Consider the following 19,714-nt stretch of genomic DNA (forward strand, 5'->3'; position numbering starts at 1 on the left):
GGCAATTTGGCAAGTCTGCCGGATACCAGTCAATACAGTGTTTCCATACACTAGAAACCAAAAAAGTTAGCAAATGAAAAATTAAAAACACTATTTAGGGAGTTCCCGTCGTGGCGCAGTGGAAATGAATCCGACTAGGAACCATGAGGTTGCAGGTTCGATCCCTGGCCTCGCTCAGTGGGTGAAGGATCCGGCATTGCCCTGAGCTGTGGTGTAGGTCACAAATGTGGCTTGGATCGGGCGTTGCTGTGGCTCTGGAGAAGGCTGGCAGCTCCAGCTCCAGCTCTGATTAGACCTCTATCTAGCCTGGGAACCTCTGTTTGCCTAGGGTGTGGCCCTAAAAAGACAAAGGACCAAAAAAAAAAAAAAAAATACTATTTATGATAATACATGCACATACAAAGATTAACTAAGAATACATCTAAAGAAAAAATATACAAAAGCTCGCCACTGAAAACTATTAACACACTTAAAAACATGTATTAAGACTTAGGTAAATAAAGCTTGTCTTAAATTGGAAGAGTTGATAATATCAAATTGCTAATTCTCCCCAAACCGATTTACAGAGTCAATGCATTCACAATCAGAAGGTTTCACGTATTTATTTACTTACTTACTGGTAGAGACGGACGAGCTGATTCTAAAATTAATATGGATATTTGGCAGGCTGACAATAGTCAAGGTGATCTTGAAGAAAAACAAAGCTGGAGGATTCACACTACCACGTATCAAGACCACCTGAGACACTGTCATTCTTTTTCTTTTTTTTTTTTCTTTTTAGGGCCGCACCTGTGGCATACGGCCGTTCACAGGCTGGGGTCCAATCGGAGCTGTTGCCGCCAGCCTACGCCACGGCCACAGCAACGCCTTGGATCCTTAACCCACTGAGCAAGGCCAGGGATCGAACCTGTGTCCTTCTGGATTAGGATTAGATTAGATTCATTTCCTCTCAGCCATGACGGGAACTCCCCCGACACAGTCATTCTTGAAACCATGTATGATGTTGCCAATGGAAATTTCATCACAGGCCCAAAGTACCCATGCACTTACTATAATTCATTTTCCTTTAAGTGCTTAGCTGAGATTTCCATAACATAACCACGTACCTATTACCTTCACTGACATGAAAAAAGCTTCTTTATAATGACATCTAACACATCTCATCAATCACTGATAAATCTGTTCATTTTGCTTCTTTTTTTAAACCCATTTTCCAGATGCCTTCTTTGAGAAGAGGAAGAAACATCTGGAGGTACATTCAATTTAATGTAGCTTCTCCAATAAATATTACCATCTTTCAAAAATAATTGAGAGTGCCCCATATTCTGAGAAACTTTATAAGGATCGGCTAGACTGCGAATCCTTGCTTAGGATAATTTTTGAGGGAAAAAATCCTACTAGATATTAAATGGACACATATATGGTTCCTGAATACTTGAACAAGTGGACATATGCCTAACTCTTCAGAGAGAAGCATCTGAGTCTGCAACACTGAATACACAGAACATCTGTGTCCTTGGCCAAAGGCAGGCAGAAGCAGAGTGAAACTTCGGCCACAAACTTTTATCTTTCAACCTGACTAATATCCCAGGAAGGAAAAGAGCAATTCAGAAAACACCAATAACACACAGAAGAGAGCAATTCAGAAAACACCAATAACACAGAGAAGAGAGCAATTCAGAAAACACCAATAACCCACAGCAAACCACAGGAGCGTTGCTTTGAGGAAATAATTCCCCTACTTCATAAGTGACCCAGACCATGCATACTCCTCCTCTGACAGGAATCAATTTGAAATCTCACCCACCTTTTAAATTCTGTCATTTGCTCTGTTTAACTGCTGGTTAAGACCCCACAAATACAAAGACAACTGTTCACAGACCAGGATATCTGGGCCTACTCCAGAAAGTCTGTTCGATATGCTGGCGGTTTCTGCCTGTTTTTAAAGCTTGTGGCCTGAAATTACTTTTCTTCCTGGCAGTGACTCTAAGTCCAGCAATATTTTCAACATTAAAAATAATTCCCTCAAGGCATGACTTGAAATTTCTAAAACAACTTCTCTTTCATACTCTAATTTTAAATAATTAATTTCTTAATGAGAAACTTGCAGTCACGAAGCTAGCTCCACTTGAACTCTGTGGCATGAAAACCTAAGAGAGAAGAAGAGAAGTTTTCTTTTGGCTTGCTTGAGATATTTCATAATTAGCTTACTAAAATCTGCAGTAGAGTCACTTACAGTAACTCAAGGGTATCTTACAAAGTAGGACCCAGCTTGGAGTGCACATGCCTCTAAAAAGAACTACAATCAAAATTACCCTCTCAGGAGACAGGTATTTACCCTAATTATTTATTCATATGGATGTCCTAGGTAAGGTCTTTCTTTCTTTTTTTTTTTTTTAAGGACCACACCCTAGCCATATGGAGGTTCCCAGGCTAGGGGTCCAATTGGAGCTGTAGCCACTGGCCTACAACACAGCCACAAGCAGGGCTAGATCCTTAACCCACTGAGAGTGAAGCCAGGGATGGACCCTGTGTCTTCATGGATACTAGTCAGATTTGTTTCTGCTGAGCCACGATGGGAACTCCTGTCCATAATATCTTAACCACCCAAATCTGCTTAACTATGTTATTATTTAGGATTTGTTCTGTGAATCACGGATTAAAAAGAAAAAAAAGAAGGAAAAAAAAAAGGCAAATAAATGTTACCATGAAACAACTACATGTTCTCACACAGTCCTAAGCTGTTGAACAAGTTCTTGACTATTTCTGGGTTATCTTTAAATAGCTAACAGGACTGCAGACATTATTAGAAATATGCTAATGAATGTTACATATAAACATTAAGCATTGTATAACTATGGAAAGTTTCTTTTAATATCAAATCCCTCTAAATGTAGTAATATAAATTCCAAAATACACTATCTGAATCCTAAACACAAATTTCCAAACGTGTTAACAGGATAAACCCATTTCACTCTCTCCGTTTCTACAATATCACAGATAAGAAGCAAAGAACACCGGCTCAGGTGCTGGAGGCCACGGCACAAAGGGACAGTTCTAAGAATAAAAAGGGTAAGTTCACAAGGATCCAGGTCTTGCATTTAGAAAGGGGGAAAATAGAGAAAAACACCTCAGTTCTCCACTGTCCCTGTCAGCTACACCAGTGATGCCAATCTTAATAAGCTATCACTTATCTGGGGAACTTTTTAAAAATTCAGATTTCTGAAAACCGTGGCCTGAACATGCACTTATATTTATTTATTTATTTTTGTCTTTTCAGAGCCGCACCCGTAGCGTATGGAGGTTCCCAGGCCAGGGGTCCAATCGGAGCTGTAGCTGCCAGCCTACAGCACAGCCACAGCAACGCCAGATCCGAGCCATGTCTGCGACCTACACCACAGCTCACGGCGACACTGGATCCTTCACCCACTGAGCGAGGCCAGGGATCGAACCTGTGTCCTCATGGATCGTAGTCAGATTCGTTTCTGCTGAGCCACGAAGGGAACTCCCAGTGTGCTTATCTTTAAATATCCTCTCCAAAGCCTACTAAAATTACAATTAAGAAAACAAAAACAAAACAAAAACGAAAGATAAACTCACAAGAACAAAAAGAGTAAGAAAGAAGATAGGAGATGCTAACAACATTTTTGGATAAGAGAAGGTAGACAGGCAGGAAGTCATTAGCACTTAGCAGGCTAGAAAAAGGGGAAATGTCTGCGAAGGTATGTGTGGGGAAGGGGATCCACAAAATTCTACAAAGCCTCAGGAATCTGAGGGACCCCTGAAAAAATGGGGGAGAAGTGGGACTAAAGACAAGGAATTATTAAGTCCGTACAAGAAACAATTGAGAGTTTTAGGACCCCATTCCTACCCCACATAACAAGGGTACCACCCCGCCCCAATTCAGCAGCAGGTAGGAGGTCTGCTCTTTGGAGAAATGAACCAGTGAGCTTCTAGGCACAGAGTGAGCAGGGGTGAAGCACATCCCAGGAACAGGAGGTCAGCAAAGGCTACTCTTTGGATGCTGCTGAGCAACAGAAGGAAAAACAAGGAAGATGTTTCAGGGCATCTCTTTCAGTGGCCTATCACAAATTATGGTTCTTAACTATACCCATCAAACTCCTATCTAGAAAGAGCTATGGAAACCGTGGAACATCTAATAAATCTCTTTGCTATAAAAGAAATATTCGGTTCTCTACTATTCCGGTGATGTTTCTTAGAGCAGTTTTGGCAACCGTGCAGCAGCATGTCTGGGGCAAGAAGTTAGAACATGTAACCGGGTACCAGAGGAAATGCCCGCATTTCATCATCTTCCCTTCCCTTTCTTTCCCTGTCACCACCTCCACAATTATTTTTCTAAGTAAAAACAATTTAAATTTGCATCTTAATTGTGTACTAAAGAATATGTGTGAGAAAAACAAATAATTACACATGAAGCTATTCCAGAGTCCAGATATCTGCCCTTGCAGTACCGGGACAGCTTGGGGAATTTTTTTTTTTTTTTTATTGTAGTAACTTTCTAGGCTATCAATATTAAAAGCCCTAACAATCTGATCAGAAGGAAAAAGAGAACACCAGAACCTAAACATAAAGTGTATCATCATTACAAAGCTGGAGAAATACATCCTTAAACCAGTATTATTCCTGTTAAATCCCCTTCCTATTTGTAGACGAGAATCCTCTTGATAAAAATACATCAACTGTTGAGTATGATTTGCTCACTGGATGCATTTACCAGTGGAAGAGTATGTGCCACTGCTCCAGGGACTACCCCCCATCCTTCCACATCCAGATCTTCAGACCATTCCCTCCTAGCCACCAAGCCTGGGGGCACCAGACCAAGGTCACAGACCTTCTCCCTCAGCCACGCCAGGACGGTCCAACTTGGCTTCTCGGTGCTGTCCCTCTGCCACCTTCACGGCAACAGCTCGGCAAATGGCCCCCAGCTTCCTGTCCAGAGAGCGGACCCCTGCCTCTCTGGTGTACCTGTCGCCAAAGAAAAAGATTTCATTTTTGGTCAAACACCCCCTGGAAAAATAGAGAGAAGCAGTGGCATCAACAACTGTACGGTAGTGAAGGAAGTGTATGCTGCAAAGTTCTTACGGTTTCTTCAGTACGTGCCTCCTCACCTTTAAAAGTTCCTCGATAAAGCGCACTTATTTCTTACATATTCAGTAGTACTTCCAGCTACAACTTTTCCCTTTATACAGAAGAGCTTGAACTACGACCCTATACTCACAAATGAGTGATTGGTTCTTCAACTTATATTGCCAGCGTAAATTTAGCAGCATGTTAAACATCATTTATCTCTTGATGATATGGGTAAGAGCTTTCTTAAAATTTGTCAACTTAAGAAAAGTCTGATAAATTTATTATACTTGAAATATTGCTGCAAGAATCAGAAAAAAAGAGAACTTTTTCCCAACTAAAGCAAAACATACCTTGAGGCAGAAATCTAGTCTCCATCTGTAACTGTGCTAACTATCCTAGTCAATGTAGTCTCATTGTAGTGACTTCTAAAGAAGTATGCTAAGGATAAAAGCACTGTAATTTGGGGAAAATGGTTCTAAATGTGGTTATGCAGAGATGCCTTTTTTTTTTGGTCTTTTTGCCTTTTCTAGGGCTGCTCCCGTGGCATATGGAGATTCCCAGGCTTGGGGTCCAATTGAAGCTATAGCCACCAGCCTACGCCAGAGCCATAGCAATGCAGGATCTGAGCCATGTCTGCAACCTACACCACAGCTCACAGCAATGCCGGATCCTTAACCCACTGAGCAAGGCCAGGGATCGAACCCAAAACCTCATGGTTCCTAGTAGGATTTGTTAACCACTGAGCCACGATGGGAACTCCAATGCAGAGATGTCTTAAAACCTTTCATCTTAGACTCCAATGCCATAAGCCACTTCATAAACCTTTACATGATACAATCATTTTTGGCCACCGGACTCTGCATGGGTTTGAATGGAGCACATCAGGTAGAGACGGCTGTTTTATCTGAAAAAACCGGTTTAGGTAGTGAGACATATGTTTGAGACTCTGAGGAAGCAGATTTTTTTAAGTTCGGAGAAAAGACAAAAGTTCTCAGCTAAGCACTCTAAAGGAAAAAAAACCTCATTTCAATCAAAGGAACAGGAGATATAAGGATAAAGCCCATATTACACAAGTGCATGTAATTTCAGTAAAAAAGAAAATAGGGAGGCATTTTAAAAATAAACAAACCAAAATGTAAAAACAAAAACCCAATGTAGCTTCTGAGACAACTATCTGATGAGCTCAGATTAAAGGGTCTGGACAAAAGATGAAAGAGGAGGGCCGGAGGAAGCTTACAGAGGAATGGCATGAACATGCAGAAATGGTACCAGGAAGTTCAGAATGCATTGGAGCTGGCCAAAAATAATAAGGACATCGACAACAACGAAAGACTTCTTTTTCTAAGATGTTTAGAACAGTAATGGGCTAGGAACTAATGCAGACAGTGTAATAGTAACAGCTGACTGAAAGAAAACAGACACATCAACCCCTAATTAGAGTTTTTAAACCAAAAAAGGAAGAGTTACCAGGGCCAAATAAGAACTGGTTGATGTTTCTTACCTTGACTTGATGATTGTGAAGATGCCAATTTTTAAAGGATATAAAACTCACGTACTTGATGATAATTAAGATGAAAAAAAAAATCAATGTACGGCAACGGTAGCTGACACTAACTTGTATATTAAACTATCCACAACGGGGAGTTCCTGTTGTGGTTCAGCGGAAACAAATCCTATTAGTAACCATGAGGTTGCGGGTTCAATCCCTGGCCTTGCTCAGTGGGTTAAGGATCTGGGGTTGCCGTGAGTGGTGGTGTAGGTCGCAGATGCGGCTCGGATCTGGCGTTCTGTGGCTGTGGCATAGACTGGCAGCTGTAGCTCTGATTCGACCCCTAGCCTGGGGACCATCATATGCAGGCCCCAAAAGCAACAACAACAACAAAAAGTCCCTAACTGCAAACTTCTACATTTGGGCTTTAAAAAACTCAACTGTATAAATATAGAATGGAATAGACCAAGCGTAGCAGAAATTCATATGCAAGAGAACTAAAGGTATTAGGCAACTCTAAGTGCAAGAGGAAAGAGGATAACCTAAAAAAGCTAAAAATTTTGAGATAGAGTCATAAAATAATATAGTCGGAATAAGACAATTGGTGGTCTTCTTATATCATGAGCTATTTAGGCTACATCTGAAATACTCAGTTCCATTCTGGATGTTTAATTTTAAAAGAGACACTGACATTAGAGGAATCACTCAGAAAAAGACTAATCAGCAGAGTAAAATGTCTTTAAAGTAGGTTGAGAGGAATGATAAAAAGATAATAGGAATGTTTAACTTGAAGAATAGAGCATTTATGGGATGACAGCCTTTTTTTTTTTTTTTTTTTTTTTTTTTTTTTTTTTTTAATGCCAGAAGGGCTGTACAAGAAAGGGAGTATACTTAGATTCTAGGTGTATGTATAGGGCAGAATGAGAAAATGAGAGGGAGGTAAATATAAAGATTATTTTATAACAGTGACATTTACTCACCAAAGAGGAGTTTACAGTAACCACTGTAATTCAAGCAGGCTAGTTACGCTGGGAGCCAAGAGGGAGGGGGTGACTTCTAGGACTCCCTCTCTGCCTGCTGAACTCTATGGGTCTGACTACCACATAGGAGAAGACGAAAAACACGGGAAAGATGAAAAACTATGTCTGAAGTTGGGTAACTCACTAAATATCCAAAACCTGCTTGGTGTAGCAAATACCTGTGCTGTTTTTTAAAAATATGAAAACTGCTCAGAGAAATTTCCTGATGTTCACAGCTTTCAATATCTGATGTTTTGAGTGAACAAGTACATGAAAAGGAAACACGGAAGTTCCTTTGTGACAGGTAGGTTAAGGATCCAGCGTTGCCCCAACTGTGATGTAGACTGAAGCTGTGGCTCGGGTTCAATCCCTGGCCCAGGACCCTTGACATGCCAAGAATGCGGCCAAAAAATACATAAAAAAATATAGTGCTCTAAAAAAGAATAAAAAAAGAAAAAGAAAAAGAAATCGTTCTCCAGACAACAACTGGGAAATACAAATAGCAATTACTCCTCAAGTCATTCGCATTTAGATCCAGATAAGCTATGAATGGCTATTTTTCTCTATTGCTCATATATTACAGATGGGGAAGCTATCAAAAAGGGTTCAGTGACTTATTGAAAGTTACCCAAAGACATCAGGGGTGTTATCTGGAATAATGATATTTTTGGAAGACTTTGGTGTATAAATCACCTGTTTTATTTCCTCTGGCATCATCTACCCAGTAAGTCACAAGAAAAGGAACTCCCAGGTCAGACTGAGTCTTACTGTTTCGCATGTAAATTTAAACCGACTTCCAAAGAGACTTTCATAAGGAGGCTGGCTTCGATCAAAAAGCAGTCTGACTGGCCAAACTCTAAGTCAAAGTTCAAAACAGAGAGAGACTTCCCCTCCTTTGAAAACCAGTGGTTACTGGGAACAGGCTGCAGGAGGAGTCCTGGCAGCCTGACACCACTTGCCAGATGATGCAATGGACCTGCAATGCTGAGCCAGGAAAACTGTGAGAGGCTATTGTAGACAGAAATTCTCAACAGGATACATTTTCCAGTCAAACGTGCAATCTGTACGTCAGATGAAGCAATACTCTACTCAGATAATTTATGCACTGCTTGCCATAGGCTTAACTACTTGGTAGCTAACTTGGGAAAGTATCTTCTCTGTTGTTTGGTGTTAATTCCAAGGACGAAAACTAAGGATTTAAAAAAAAAAAAAAAAAACCTCTCAAAGGGAGGAAAAGAAAATCTGAGTAACTTCAAACCGATGTCTGGAAGCTGCATCTCACGTCTTGGGAGCATTCAACTTTCAGGATCCTGGGGCATAAAAGGTGTCTCAAGAGTTTCCATGTTTTTGGTTGTTAACTTATCAAATTAATTCCATGCGCTGCTGTTAGGGAAAAGTTGAAATTCTGGCTGAACTATGAGTCCTTAGTTAGCTATGAAGAGACTCTAAAAGTGCTTCCTCTGTGACTCTCTGCCTCCTACAGAGCCCTGTGCACGTCGACAGTTACACGGAAAGGTTTGCTGGGAACTGGCTGCACAGGGGAAAGCGGATGCTCTGAGGTGCCAGTCAAACAGGAATCTACGTTCCAGGCTTGGACATGACTGAAGCCTCAGGACAGCTGACTAACCTGGTGATGACGTCCAGAGTAGTCACCTGAGGGATCTGAATCTGCTGAGGAGTCAGCCCATGCTGCTCCAGTTGCTTTGGGATCAAGTGCCTGTGGGCGATCTCGATCTTCTCCTCTTGTGTATACCCTGGAAAGAAGCCGTCATTACTCACGTGGCGTCCACAGTGCCATGAGGAAATGCAATGCAGATTCAAAGGATCTTGGATTTAGAAGGAACTGAGGTATGACTTCCACTAAGACTATAATCAGTAGAAAGAAATTTAATCCCCAAGCAATAAATGTTCAAATTTCCAACTTCCTCACACATAAGACGAGCACTTACTAAAGAAGCACAGAGTTTGAAAGTCTTTTGATTAAATGATGTATCTCAAAGAGAAAAAAAAGCTATCTCATTAGAGATAATTACCTCCTTAACACAAATGCAAGTTTGTATTTTATTATTTAATAGGCAAATACCCTCTTTTCTTTAGCATAATTTGATACATAAAGGAAAAAACTTGCAATGGCAACAACAAAGACTCAATTACGATTTGGAGGGAAGAGCTGCAAGAGGGCTATTTCCAGAGTTTTGATTATAAATTTTAACAAAACAAAACAAAACTAAGGGGTCCCTATAAAAGCATTTTTCCCTCTAGATGTTGGAATTACACATTAATTTATATGTTTAAAAGACTTTATGTTCTTATCTACTTAAAAGCTTCAATGAATATAAATTTACTCTGTCGTTAAATTCTATCAGGTAAAATTCCAGTACGATAATTGCTCCCTTTCCATTTAACAAACCAAAATTAAAAAGATGAGTTGACAAGGTGTCTTTTGAGTAGAATGCAGAAATAAAAAACACCAGAAAAGCTGGAAGACAGGATAACCAAACCTGCACAAGAGGACAGCCTCACACGTCCACCTCTGCAGCAGCTGCCCCGATTATTTCACTTCCCGTTAGCATATTATGGATTTTCACCTTAATTTGCCGTTTCCAGGCAACTGGATCTCATTACTCATTTTTTTGAGTCTTATAAATAGGCAGAAAGTAAATTTTACTCCGCTGTATTAGAAAACTACAGAAACCTGCAGGGCTAACAGATAACTAAGAAATCTAATTATCAATTACTTGATAGTCAAAATATATTTCAGATTAATATGAAATACACATACTTAGGTTATATTTAAAATCTAAATATATTTAGATTATATTCTATTTTCATTTTAACATATACCCACTGATATTTGATCTCTTCTAGGGAAAAGGAATTCCGAGCAATTTAAATAAGGGAGAGACATTAAGATTTACTAAGTGTAACCAAAGGATTTTTTAACACGCTCCAGTGAAGAAGACATGGGGAAAAAAGTATATAACTATTTGACAGATTCAACTAAAAAGAAGAGGAATGTAAAAGCACCCTGTACTTTTATATAAAAATGAGGTCAGATGTAATAAAGAGAATATTTTAGGACCTACCTCAATGAGAATCAATGATTATATTTTCCTGGAAATGGAAAAGAACCTTAAAATCTGATAGACAAGAAGCTACAATGGCTATGGAAGATCGATTTTTGCGTTTTAGACCCTTACTTTGAAAAAATAATTTTTATCTGTAATTTAAAAAACTGCTTCAAAGAATATCTTGTTTTCCATACAAATGATCATTCTTTAACACGAAGTGAAATCTGTAACTGTCATGCAAAATGTATTCTTATGTTTCACACAACATACACACTCTTATTATCATGGTTTAAAAACAAACAAAAGATTTTGTGAAATTTTATACACTTTGAATCTATATAAAAGCTGGTTTATACACCAGATTCAGAACTTCTGAAGATCATACGCTGGCAAATCCACCTCTTACTCAAAATTCCACAGCTCAATACATCAACTATATTCTAACTAAAAAAAAAATTAATTAAAAAAATTAAAAATTGGTCTAACTACAAAAAAAGTAGGGGAAAAAAAAAAAAAAAGGTGCCATGTCCAGCTAATATGCACTGGAAATATAGCAGTGGGGGGAAAAATGAACGTGTGTTCATAAAAACATAAAGTAAAATAAAAAATTAAAATGAAAAAACCCAACTCCACAGCTCAACCAATTTTAAAGAGTTCTGCTCTGAAAAGCAAGAAACAGCTTTTCATTTGACAAAATAATGATTTTGTTTATAAGTCAAGTACCTGGCACCTGAATGATCTCCATTCTGTCCAACAAAGCAGGTGGAATAGTAGCAGTGGTGTTGGCAGTCGCTATAAAAAGAACTTGGGAAAGGTCAAAGGCCACATTTAGATAATGATCTGTGAAGTTATGGTTTTGTTCGGGATCCAACACCTGTGGGAGAACAATGAACATTTAAACAGATTCAGTAGTTCCAAAGGAAAGCTGTGTAAGTTAAAACACGTGATATAGTAACAAGGGTGGTATTTCTGCTCAATGCAGTTTAGTTTGGAAAACATGGGGAGAACACTAAAAGCCTAAGCAGGAGTCCATATATATAGTCCCTCTATTCTAAATACCGACCCCCCGCAACAAGGGACCGTTCGATGTCAAAAATGTGTAAAACACATAAATCCACAAAGAAGCAAAAAGCAGTCATTCGAGCTTTGTTCTTAAATCTAGTAATGGTCCACTGGGTAGCCGTAAATAAGTTGACCGATCCTGCAGAACCAGTTTCCCTCTTGGTCACACGCCCTCTCTTAACTGCTATGGGATTATAAAGCAAATGTGTGGGGCATTTTGAAATTCTTAGGAAACAGGTAAAAACACTAATTAGTATATTCCTCCTCAAACATTATCAGAAAGCCTTTAACAGAAAAGGGAATTCCAAACAAGAGCAGACCAGCAAAAATGACTCTACAGCTATATATATATATATTTTTTGGTCTTTTTGCCGTTTCTTGGGCCACTCTCGCGGCATGTGGAGGTTCCCAGGTTAGGGGTCGAATTGGAGCTGTAGCCACCGCCTACGCCAGAGCCACAGAAATGTGGGATCCGAGCCACATCTGCGACCTACGCCACAGCTCACGGCAACGCCGGATCCTTGACCCACTGAGCAAGGCCAGGGATCGAACCCGCAACCTCATGGTTCCTAGTTGGATTCATTAACCACTGCCCCATGACGGGAACTCCCTGCAGCTATATTCTGATATAGCTCAAGGGCTATCCCACTTTTTGAAAAGGCCTGAAAGCAAAACCTTTTGGTTTATAATGAGCAAAATAGCAATATTTCTTTCTCTTTTTTCTTTTTTTAGGACCACACTGGGGGCATATGGAAGTTCCCAGGCTAGGCGTCGAATTGGCGCTGTAGCCTTTGGCCTGCGCCACAGCCACAGCCACAGCCGTGTGGGATCCAAGCGAGTCTGCAACCTACGCCACAGCTCAGGGCAACCCTGGATCCTGAACCCACTGAGCAAGGCCAGGGACTGAACCCACATCCTCATGGATACTAGTCGGGTTCTTAACCCCCTGTGCCACAATGGGAACTCCTCAATATTTCTTAAATTAGGTAATTTACCAATTAGAGTCTTAAAACATTGGACAATTGTAGGTTAAGGAGGACATACCCTCTTCGGTCAGTGCTGAAATGCTCTAAGTCTCGGGCACTCACAGCGGAGAGGTCTACCCAGGACATTAGGCACCAAGCGCCTTTTACATGTTCTAAACCTTCAACGTATCATTACTTTCATGTAGATTAGATTACAATAGACACACTAAATAGGGCTGACATACAGAGTCAAAAAGGAAGTAAAATGACTAAAATATTTACCAATCACAATTTTACTAAATAACCAGCTTTTCCTTGCTTCTGATTCCCTTTCTGAAGATTTATTTATTTTCAAATATGTCCGTCCTAATTCAAAGCCCTTTACTCTTGAAGATTCTTGAATTTTACTGAACATTAATTGTTGTTGGAAACTCATTGTTTGTCTAGAATATAATTCCCAGGAAGTTCTACTATTCATATTTTCGCTAGACTTAACCATGTCTAATATTATAAAAACAAGTTACTTTCAAGTCATCAAAGATAATTCTAATGATGTTCAGTATAAATTGGCTAAGAGTAATATTATGATCTACTAATTACCTGAAAAATATTAATCTATGTATGGCAATCTTAGTTAAACCCATTGTCTAGTTAAATAAAAATTATGGCAATCTTAGTTGAACCCATTGTCTAGTTAAATAAAAATTATTACTTAATTAAACTTGATACATACATGTTGGATATGTTTTAGAAATGCTGGAGTTCCCATCATGGCGCAGCAGAAACAAATATGACTAGGAACCATGAGGTTGAGGGTTCGATCCCTGGCCTCACTTAGTGAGTTAAGGATCTGGCGTTGCTATGAGCTGTGGTGTAGGTCGCAGACGCGGTTCAGATCTGACATCACTGTGGCATGGGCCTGCAGCTGCAGCTCCGACTGGACCCCTAGCCTGGGAACCTCCATATGCCATGGGTGTAGCCCTAAAAAAAGCCAAACAAACAAAAATTAATCAACCTTAAAAATATTTCTTAAAAGGTCTGTATCCTTTAGAGACAGATGGTAAAATTTCTATGAAAAGGTATGTCTGGAATTTGATAAAAAAAAATAGGAGTGGGATGAGGGAGAATGGGTAAGAACAAATGAAACGAGATTGGCCATGAGACGGTAATTGTTAAAGCTGGGAAATAAATTTTATGATTCATTATACCATTTTCTCTCAATTTTTGTCATGGCTGAACAAAAAGGCAGAAGTAAAAATCAATAGAGTAAAATAAAATGACTAAATTAAGTCTGAAAGCCACAAAAGAAGATAAGTACAGAAATTAAATCAGTGATAATGACAAAATTGAGAAAAATGTCCAGAACATGGAAGAAAAAGGCAGCAAAGCTATATAAGGGAAAGATATGGAAAAAGCAAAGATATCGAATTCATCGCTAATTGATATAACTGAAGAAGAGGTCTCAGCAGTTGTAAAATAGGATGTAACTAAAAAAATAACCGAGAAAATATTCTAGAAGACTCAATACTACACATTGAAAAGCCTTAGACTCCTCTTGTACAATAATAAATAACAGAATGTTATTAGGATAATACCTATAGGATTGTCAAACAAAATTATGACAGATTTAAAATATTTTTTAAAATATTTTATCACACAGAATATGTGCAACACATATGATATGAAGCATAACAAAGTGAATACCTGTGAACCCACTACTCAACTTTGACTGTATCTGTACTTTGTGTTTAGACCAGTGGCCACAAAAGTGGAATGTTTAGAATAACCTCCTGTGGCTATGGCATAGGCTGGCAGCTGTAACTCCCATTAGGCCCCAGCCTGGGAACCTCCACATGCCATGAGTGCAGCCCTGAAAAAAAAAAAAAAGCTAATACAATGTAATAAAATAAAATAGAATACCCTCCCAAAGTGCAAGTAGAAAATATTGGTATATATATTCATAAGATATATATTCTTATATATCTATAAGCACCAGAAGGAAATTAGTTTTTAAAACATTTAATGTACAGGAGTTCCCGTCATGGCGCAGTGGTTAATGAATCTGACTAGGAACCATGAGGTTCCAGGTTTGATCCCTGGCCTTGCTTAGTGGGTTAAGGATCTGGTGTTGCTGTGAGCTGTGATGTGGGTCGCAGAAACAGCTCGGATCCTGCATTGCTGTGGCTCTGGCATAGGCCGGTGACTATAGCTCCAGTCAGACCCCTAGCCTGGGAACCTCCATATGCTGCGGGATCGGCTCAAGAAAAGGCAAAAAGACCAAAAAAAAAAAAAAAAAAAAAAAAAAAAAAATTTAATGTAAAAATTAATGACCTTACTTAGAACACATCACACACATGATATATTCTAATAGCGGAAATCCCATAACATAAAGGGCTGACTGTGGGACCCTTACTCATCTGCTTTAACTGTAATATAGCACTCTGCAGTCCATGTGTGCCTGATTTAAGTATTTTTATAAACTATAAATGGATGAATGGAGTGTTTTAAAAGATTCCTGCAAAATTAAAAATAATAGAGGTAAAGATGTGAACAATAAAATGGTAAGAGCTGACATTATTTCTAGAATAAGCTTTGATAGCCACATTATGAAATAGAAACAATTACCTAATTAGAATACATTATTTTCACTAAAAAATAATTACTTTATCTTTTAAAATTTATTCTCTGTGTGTTGTACATATAAGTATCTAACATTAGTACAATAGTTCATAAATGTTATGTATATGTTAATACACTTATCCTTTGTTATGTACTGAATTGTGTCCCCTCAATGTGAATATATTTGGAAACCGGGCTTTAAGGAGGTAATTAGGGTTAAAAGAGGCCATAAAGGTGGGGCCCTAATCCAATATGACTGGTGTCCTTAAAAGAGAAAGTGAGGGAGTGTCCGCTGTGGCTCAGTGGTTAACAAATCTGACTAGGAACCATGAGGTTGCAGGTTCGATCCCTGGCCTTGCTCAGTGGGTTAAGGATCCGGTGTTGCCGTGAGCTGTGGTGTAGGTTGCAGACGCGGCTCGGGTCCTGCGTTGCTGTGGCTCTGCTGTAGGTCAGCAGCTACAGCTCCGATTGGACCCCTAGTCTGGGAACCTCCATATGCTGCAGGAGTGGCCCAAGAAATGGCAAAAAAAAAAAAAAAAAAAAAAAGAGAGCGAGAGAGAGAAGGACAAGAGACTCACAAGAACTGAGAAAAGGCCATGTGAGGACAGAGGGAGAAGGGGGTGGTTAGAAAGCCAAGGAAAGAGATCTCCAAAGAAATCAAATCTGTTAATGAGACCTTGCTCTTTGACTTCCAGTTTCCAAAACTGTGAGAAAATTAATGTGCTTGTTTTTTTAAACCACCCAGTCTATGGTATTTTGTTATGATATCCTGAGCAGCCTAATACATCCTTATCAAACATACACATTTACATTAGGGAGAGATATATTTCCAAAAATTTTTACAGATGGAATGTGTGAGCAAAACATATGGGGATTACTGGTATAGACAACACAGAGCCCTTAGCAAATATAAAAAGTCTCAAAACATAACCCATAAACAAATCCTTTAAAAAAGTAACCTGAAGATAAATTCCATCTGAACAACAAATAAATCAAAAGATGAGAAGCAATGAAATCATTTACGTACAGAATTCAAACTAAATGTATGAGAACATACTTCTAGAATGGGAGAGTAAGGAAGTCTGAAAATCTGTTCCTCCACAAAAGCAATGAGAACACTGGCAAATGTTGTCAATATCAACTTTTTCAGAATCTAGAAATTAACTTGCAACAACCTGAGTGTTTATTCAAGAAAAAAAATCAAATTTCAGTAAACATAACAGGCTTTGTTGTATTCTAACTTGTTTGCTCTTTCCCCTTCTCAAAAGTTCACAGGCGCTTTGAAAACTAATAGCCTCACAACCACAAGAGCTGTGAAAAACAATAGCCTAGCAACCCCTGAGGAAGGCAGAATAGGATTAGAGCTGCTCAAACCCTCAAACCACTACCCCCAGGGAAAGTCAGTATTTAATTTGATAATTCCTTGGAAAGGCTCCATTCTCAGGATTTATCTTTATTTGACCTGACTCAGAGACCACTCTCTGTGTAAACAGCCCTATCCGCAGGGCATTTGTCAAAAACAACCAACAGTAACTGTTTAACATTGCAGCTGCCTAAGGCAGCAACACCAGTTGGAACTAATAAAAAACTTAAAATCTGGGGGATGAGATATTCACAGCAGTCTTTTAAAAGCTTTGAAATACTCCTGGGAATCTAGAAGGTCATATATGTATAGGACGATAAGTATAACCAAGAGAGACCTGAGAAAGCCTTCGAAACTCACCTCTGGCAGACACTTAGGCTCTGCAAAAGAGGAAATGAAGGCTCAGCAGAGTTGTAAACTCTCTGTCCCAGTGTTAGAAAGACCCTTGGCAAAGAGTGGGAGAGCCACTGGTTCAGGCACCTTAGGAAATCTTTGTCGTAGCATTAGCTGACCACTAAATAAATTCAGCAACTTCAGTGGCCACACATGACAAAAAATACAGGCTTTACAGAATGAGACCAAGATAACCTCTAAAAAAAAAATAAATAAATAGAAACAACAAAACAAATCTTTGGGGGAGGGGAAAATCTGATGTTATTTTAAGACCATAATATTTTATATGTTCAGTCTCAAGAAAGAAATTACAAGACATATGAAGAAACACAGAAGCAAGGTCTAAAATCAGTCAAAGGAAAAAAAAAAAAAAAAAAAAAAGCAGTGAAGCCCAGATGTTAGACTTCTTAGACACAGATTTAAAATCAGCTATTACACATATTTCAAAAAACTAATTCTACAACATGGATGAACTTTGAAGATATTATGTAAAGTGAAATGAACCAGTTACAAAAAGACACATACTATATGATTCCACTTTTTAAAGGATGAATAGATTAGTCAAACTTAGAGAGACGGAAAAGAGAATGAGAGTTGTCAAGGGCTAAGGGAGAAAGAAATGGGGAGTTGCTGTTTAATGAGTATAGAGTTTCAGTTTTGCAAGATGGGAAAGTTCTAGATATTGGTTACACAAAAAAAGTGAATACACCTAATACTACTGAGCTGTACACCTCAAACTGATTAAGATGGCAAATTTTATGTTCTGTGTATTTTACCATAATTAAAAAACAAAACTAAAGGAAACCCTGTCTGAAGAACTGCAGGAAACTATGAGAAGGATGTTCTAACAAAGAATATCATTAAAGAGACAGGAATCAAAAAAGGAAGCAAACAGAAATTTTAGGGTTGAAAACTATAGTAACTTGAATGACACAAAAATCACTAGGTGGGCTGAACAGCATTTCAGCTGGTAGAAGAAAGAATCAATGAACTTGAAGATAGGTGACTTGAGATTACCTAATGTAAGCAGAAAGAAAAAAGCAAAGAGACGAACAGTGCCCCAGGGATCTACTAGACATTAAAAAAATTACCAACATACTCATAATAGGAGTCCAGAATGGAGAAGATTAAGAGGAAGGAACATAAAGAATATTTGAAAAATAATGGCCATTACCTTAGTAAATTTGGTGAAAAATGTCAATTGACACATCTAATAAGCTCAACAAACCCTCGGTAAACTCACAGATTCATAGCTATACTCATCACAGACAAACTGTCAAAAGACAAAGACAAAGAATCTTGAAAGTAACAAGAGAAAATGCTGTTTTCATTAAGTACAAGAGATCTTCCATAAGATTAACAGCTGATTTTGCATTTGTAGGACATATTGAAAGAAAAAATACTGTGAACCAAGAATTATATATACAACAAAACTATTTTTCAAAAATGAAGAAAATAAGGCACTCCCAGATTTAAAACAAATAAAAGCACAGAAAATTTGTAGCCAGCAGACCACACTATAAGAATACTAAAGGCTGAAGTAAAAGATGATTAAACTGTATTCATTCAAAGAAATAACACAATAAAAGTAATTACATTAGTTAATATAAAAGACAGTACAAATGCATTTTTGTTTTATAACTCATATTATCTGATTCAAAAAACCTCATTAAGCAATAATTATGTTTGATCCTTACTATTCATGGATTTTTATCTTTGTAAATTCACCTATTTGCTAGAATTTCTCTGGAACTCCAAAATTAATACTTGTAGTGGTTCTGCGGTCATTTGCAGACAGAGAATAGCAATCACCTAGGGTGCATATTCTGACCTGAGGTCAAACAAGGTGATTGCTTTGCCTTATTTTAATTCTCATATTCTAAGCAAGTATCCTTCTTGCAGTCTATTTAGCGCCAGGCTTTTTACATTTTTGTGTTTTTTATTAGTGATTTTGCTCTTTAAAAACCCAAAAGGCAGTGCTGGTGCTGTAGTGTTCCTATGAGCATGAAGGTTATGATACGCTTTATGGAGAAAATATGTTAGATAAACTTCATTCATGCATGAATTATAGGGTTGATGGTCATGAGTTTAATGGGGGGTTTTTTTGTTTGTTTGTCTGTTTTGCTTTTTTTTTATGGCCACACCTGCGGCATATGGAAGTTCCTGGGCTAGGGTCAAATTGGAGCTGCAGCTGTGACAGCCACAGCAATGCAGGATACAAGCTACATGTGTAACCTACGCTACAATTTGTGGCAAAGCTGGATCCTTAACCCACTGAGGAAGACTGGGATGCAAACCTGCATCCTTATGGATACTAGTCTGGTTCTTAACCCCTTGGGCCACAATGGGAACTCCTCATGAGTTTAATGTTTTAAAGAATCAACAATAAATATATTAAATATATAAATAAGGCAACTTGAAACAGAAACACAAGGAGTTCCCTTGTGGTGCAGTAGGTTAAGGATCCAGTGTTGTCACTGCAATGGCTCAGGTTGCTGCTGTGGTGTGGGTTCAAACCCTGGTCCAGGAACTTCCACATGCTGCAGATGTGGCCAAAAAAAACCCTACCAACCAACCAAACAAAAAAAACCAAAAAAAAAAAAAAAAAAAAAAAAAAAATCCCCCAGAAACAGAAATAAAAC

The 19,714-nt window shown here is 38.5% G+C and overlaps 1 protein-coding gene across 1 annotated transcript in view; it reads right to left on the reverse strand.

Annotated features, from left to right (window-relative positions):
* LONP2 (lon peptidase 2, peroxisomal) overlaps nt 1–19,714 on the reverse strand; it is a 93,573-nt gene that overhangs the window by 32,019 nt on the left and 41,840 nt on the right. Inside the window, exons 9-11 of the mRNA XM_005664451.4 lie at nt 11,394–11,544; nt 9,227–9,353; nt 4,853–4,986 (exon numbers count right to left, since the gene is read on the reverse strand). Of these exons, the coding sequence (XP_005664508.3) occupies nt 4,853–4,986; nt 9,227–9,353; nt 11,394–11,544 (412 nt within the window). The remainder of the gene's footprint in view (nt 1–4,852; nt 4,987–9,226; nt 9,354–11,393; nt 11,545–19,714) is intronic.

Source organism: Sus scrofa, chromosome 6 (assembly GCF_054392235.1).
Source record: "Sus scrofa isolate SSC_HxYL_T2T_F1_AM1 chromosome 6, Sscrofa_HxYL_maternal_Yorkshire_Landrace_v2.0, whole genome shotgun sequence".
Taxonomy (NCBI): Eukaryota; Metazoa; Chordata; class Mammalia; order Artiodactyla; family Suidae; genus Sus; species Sus scrofa.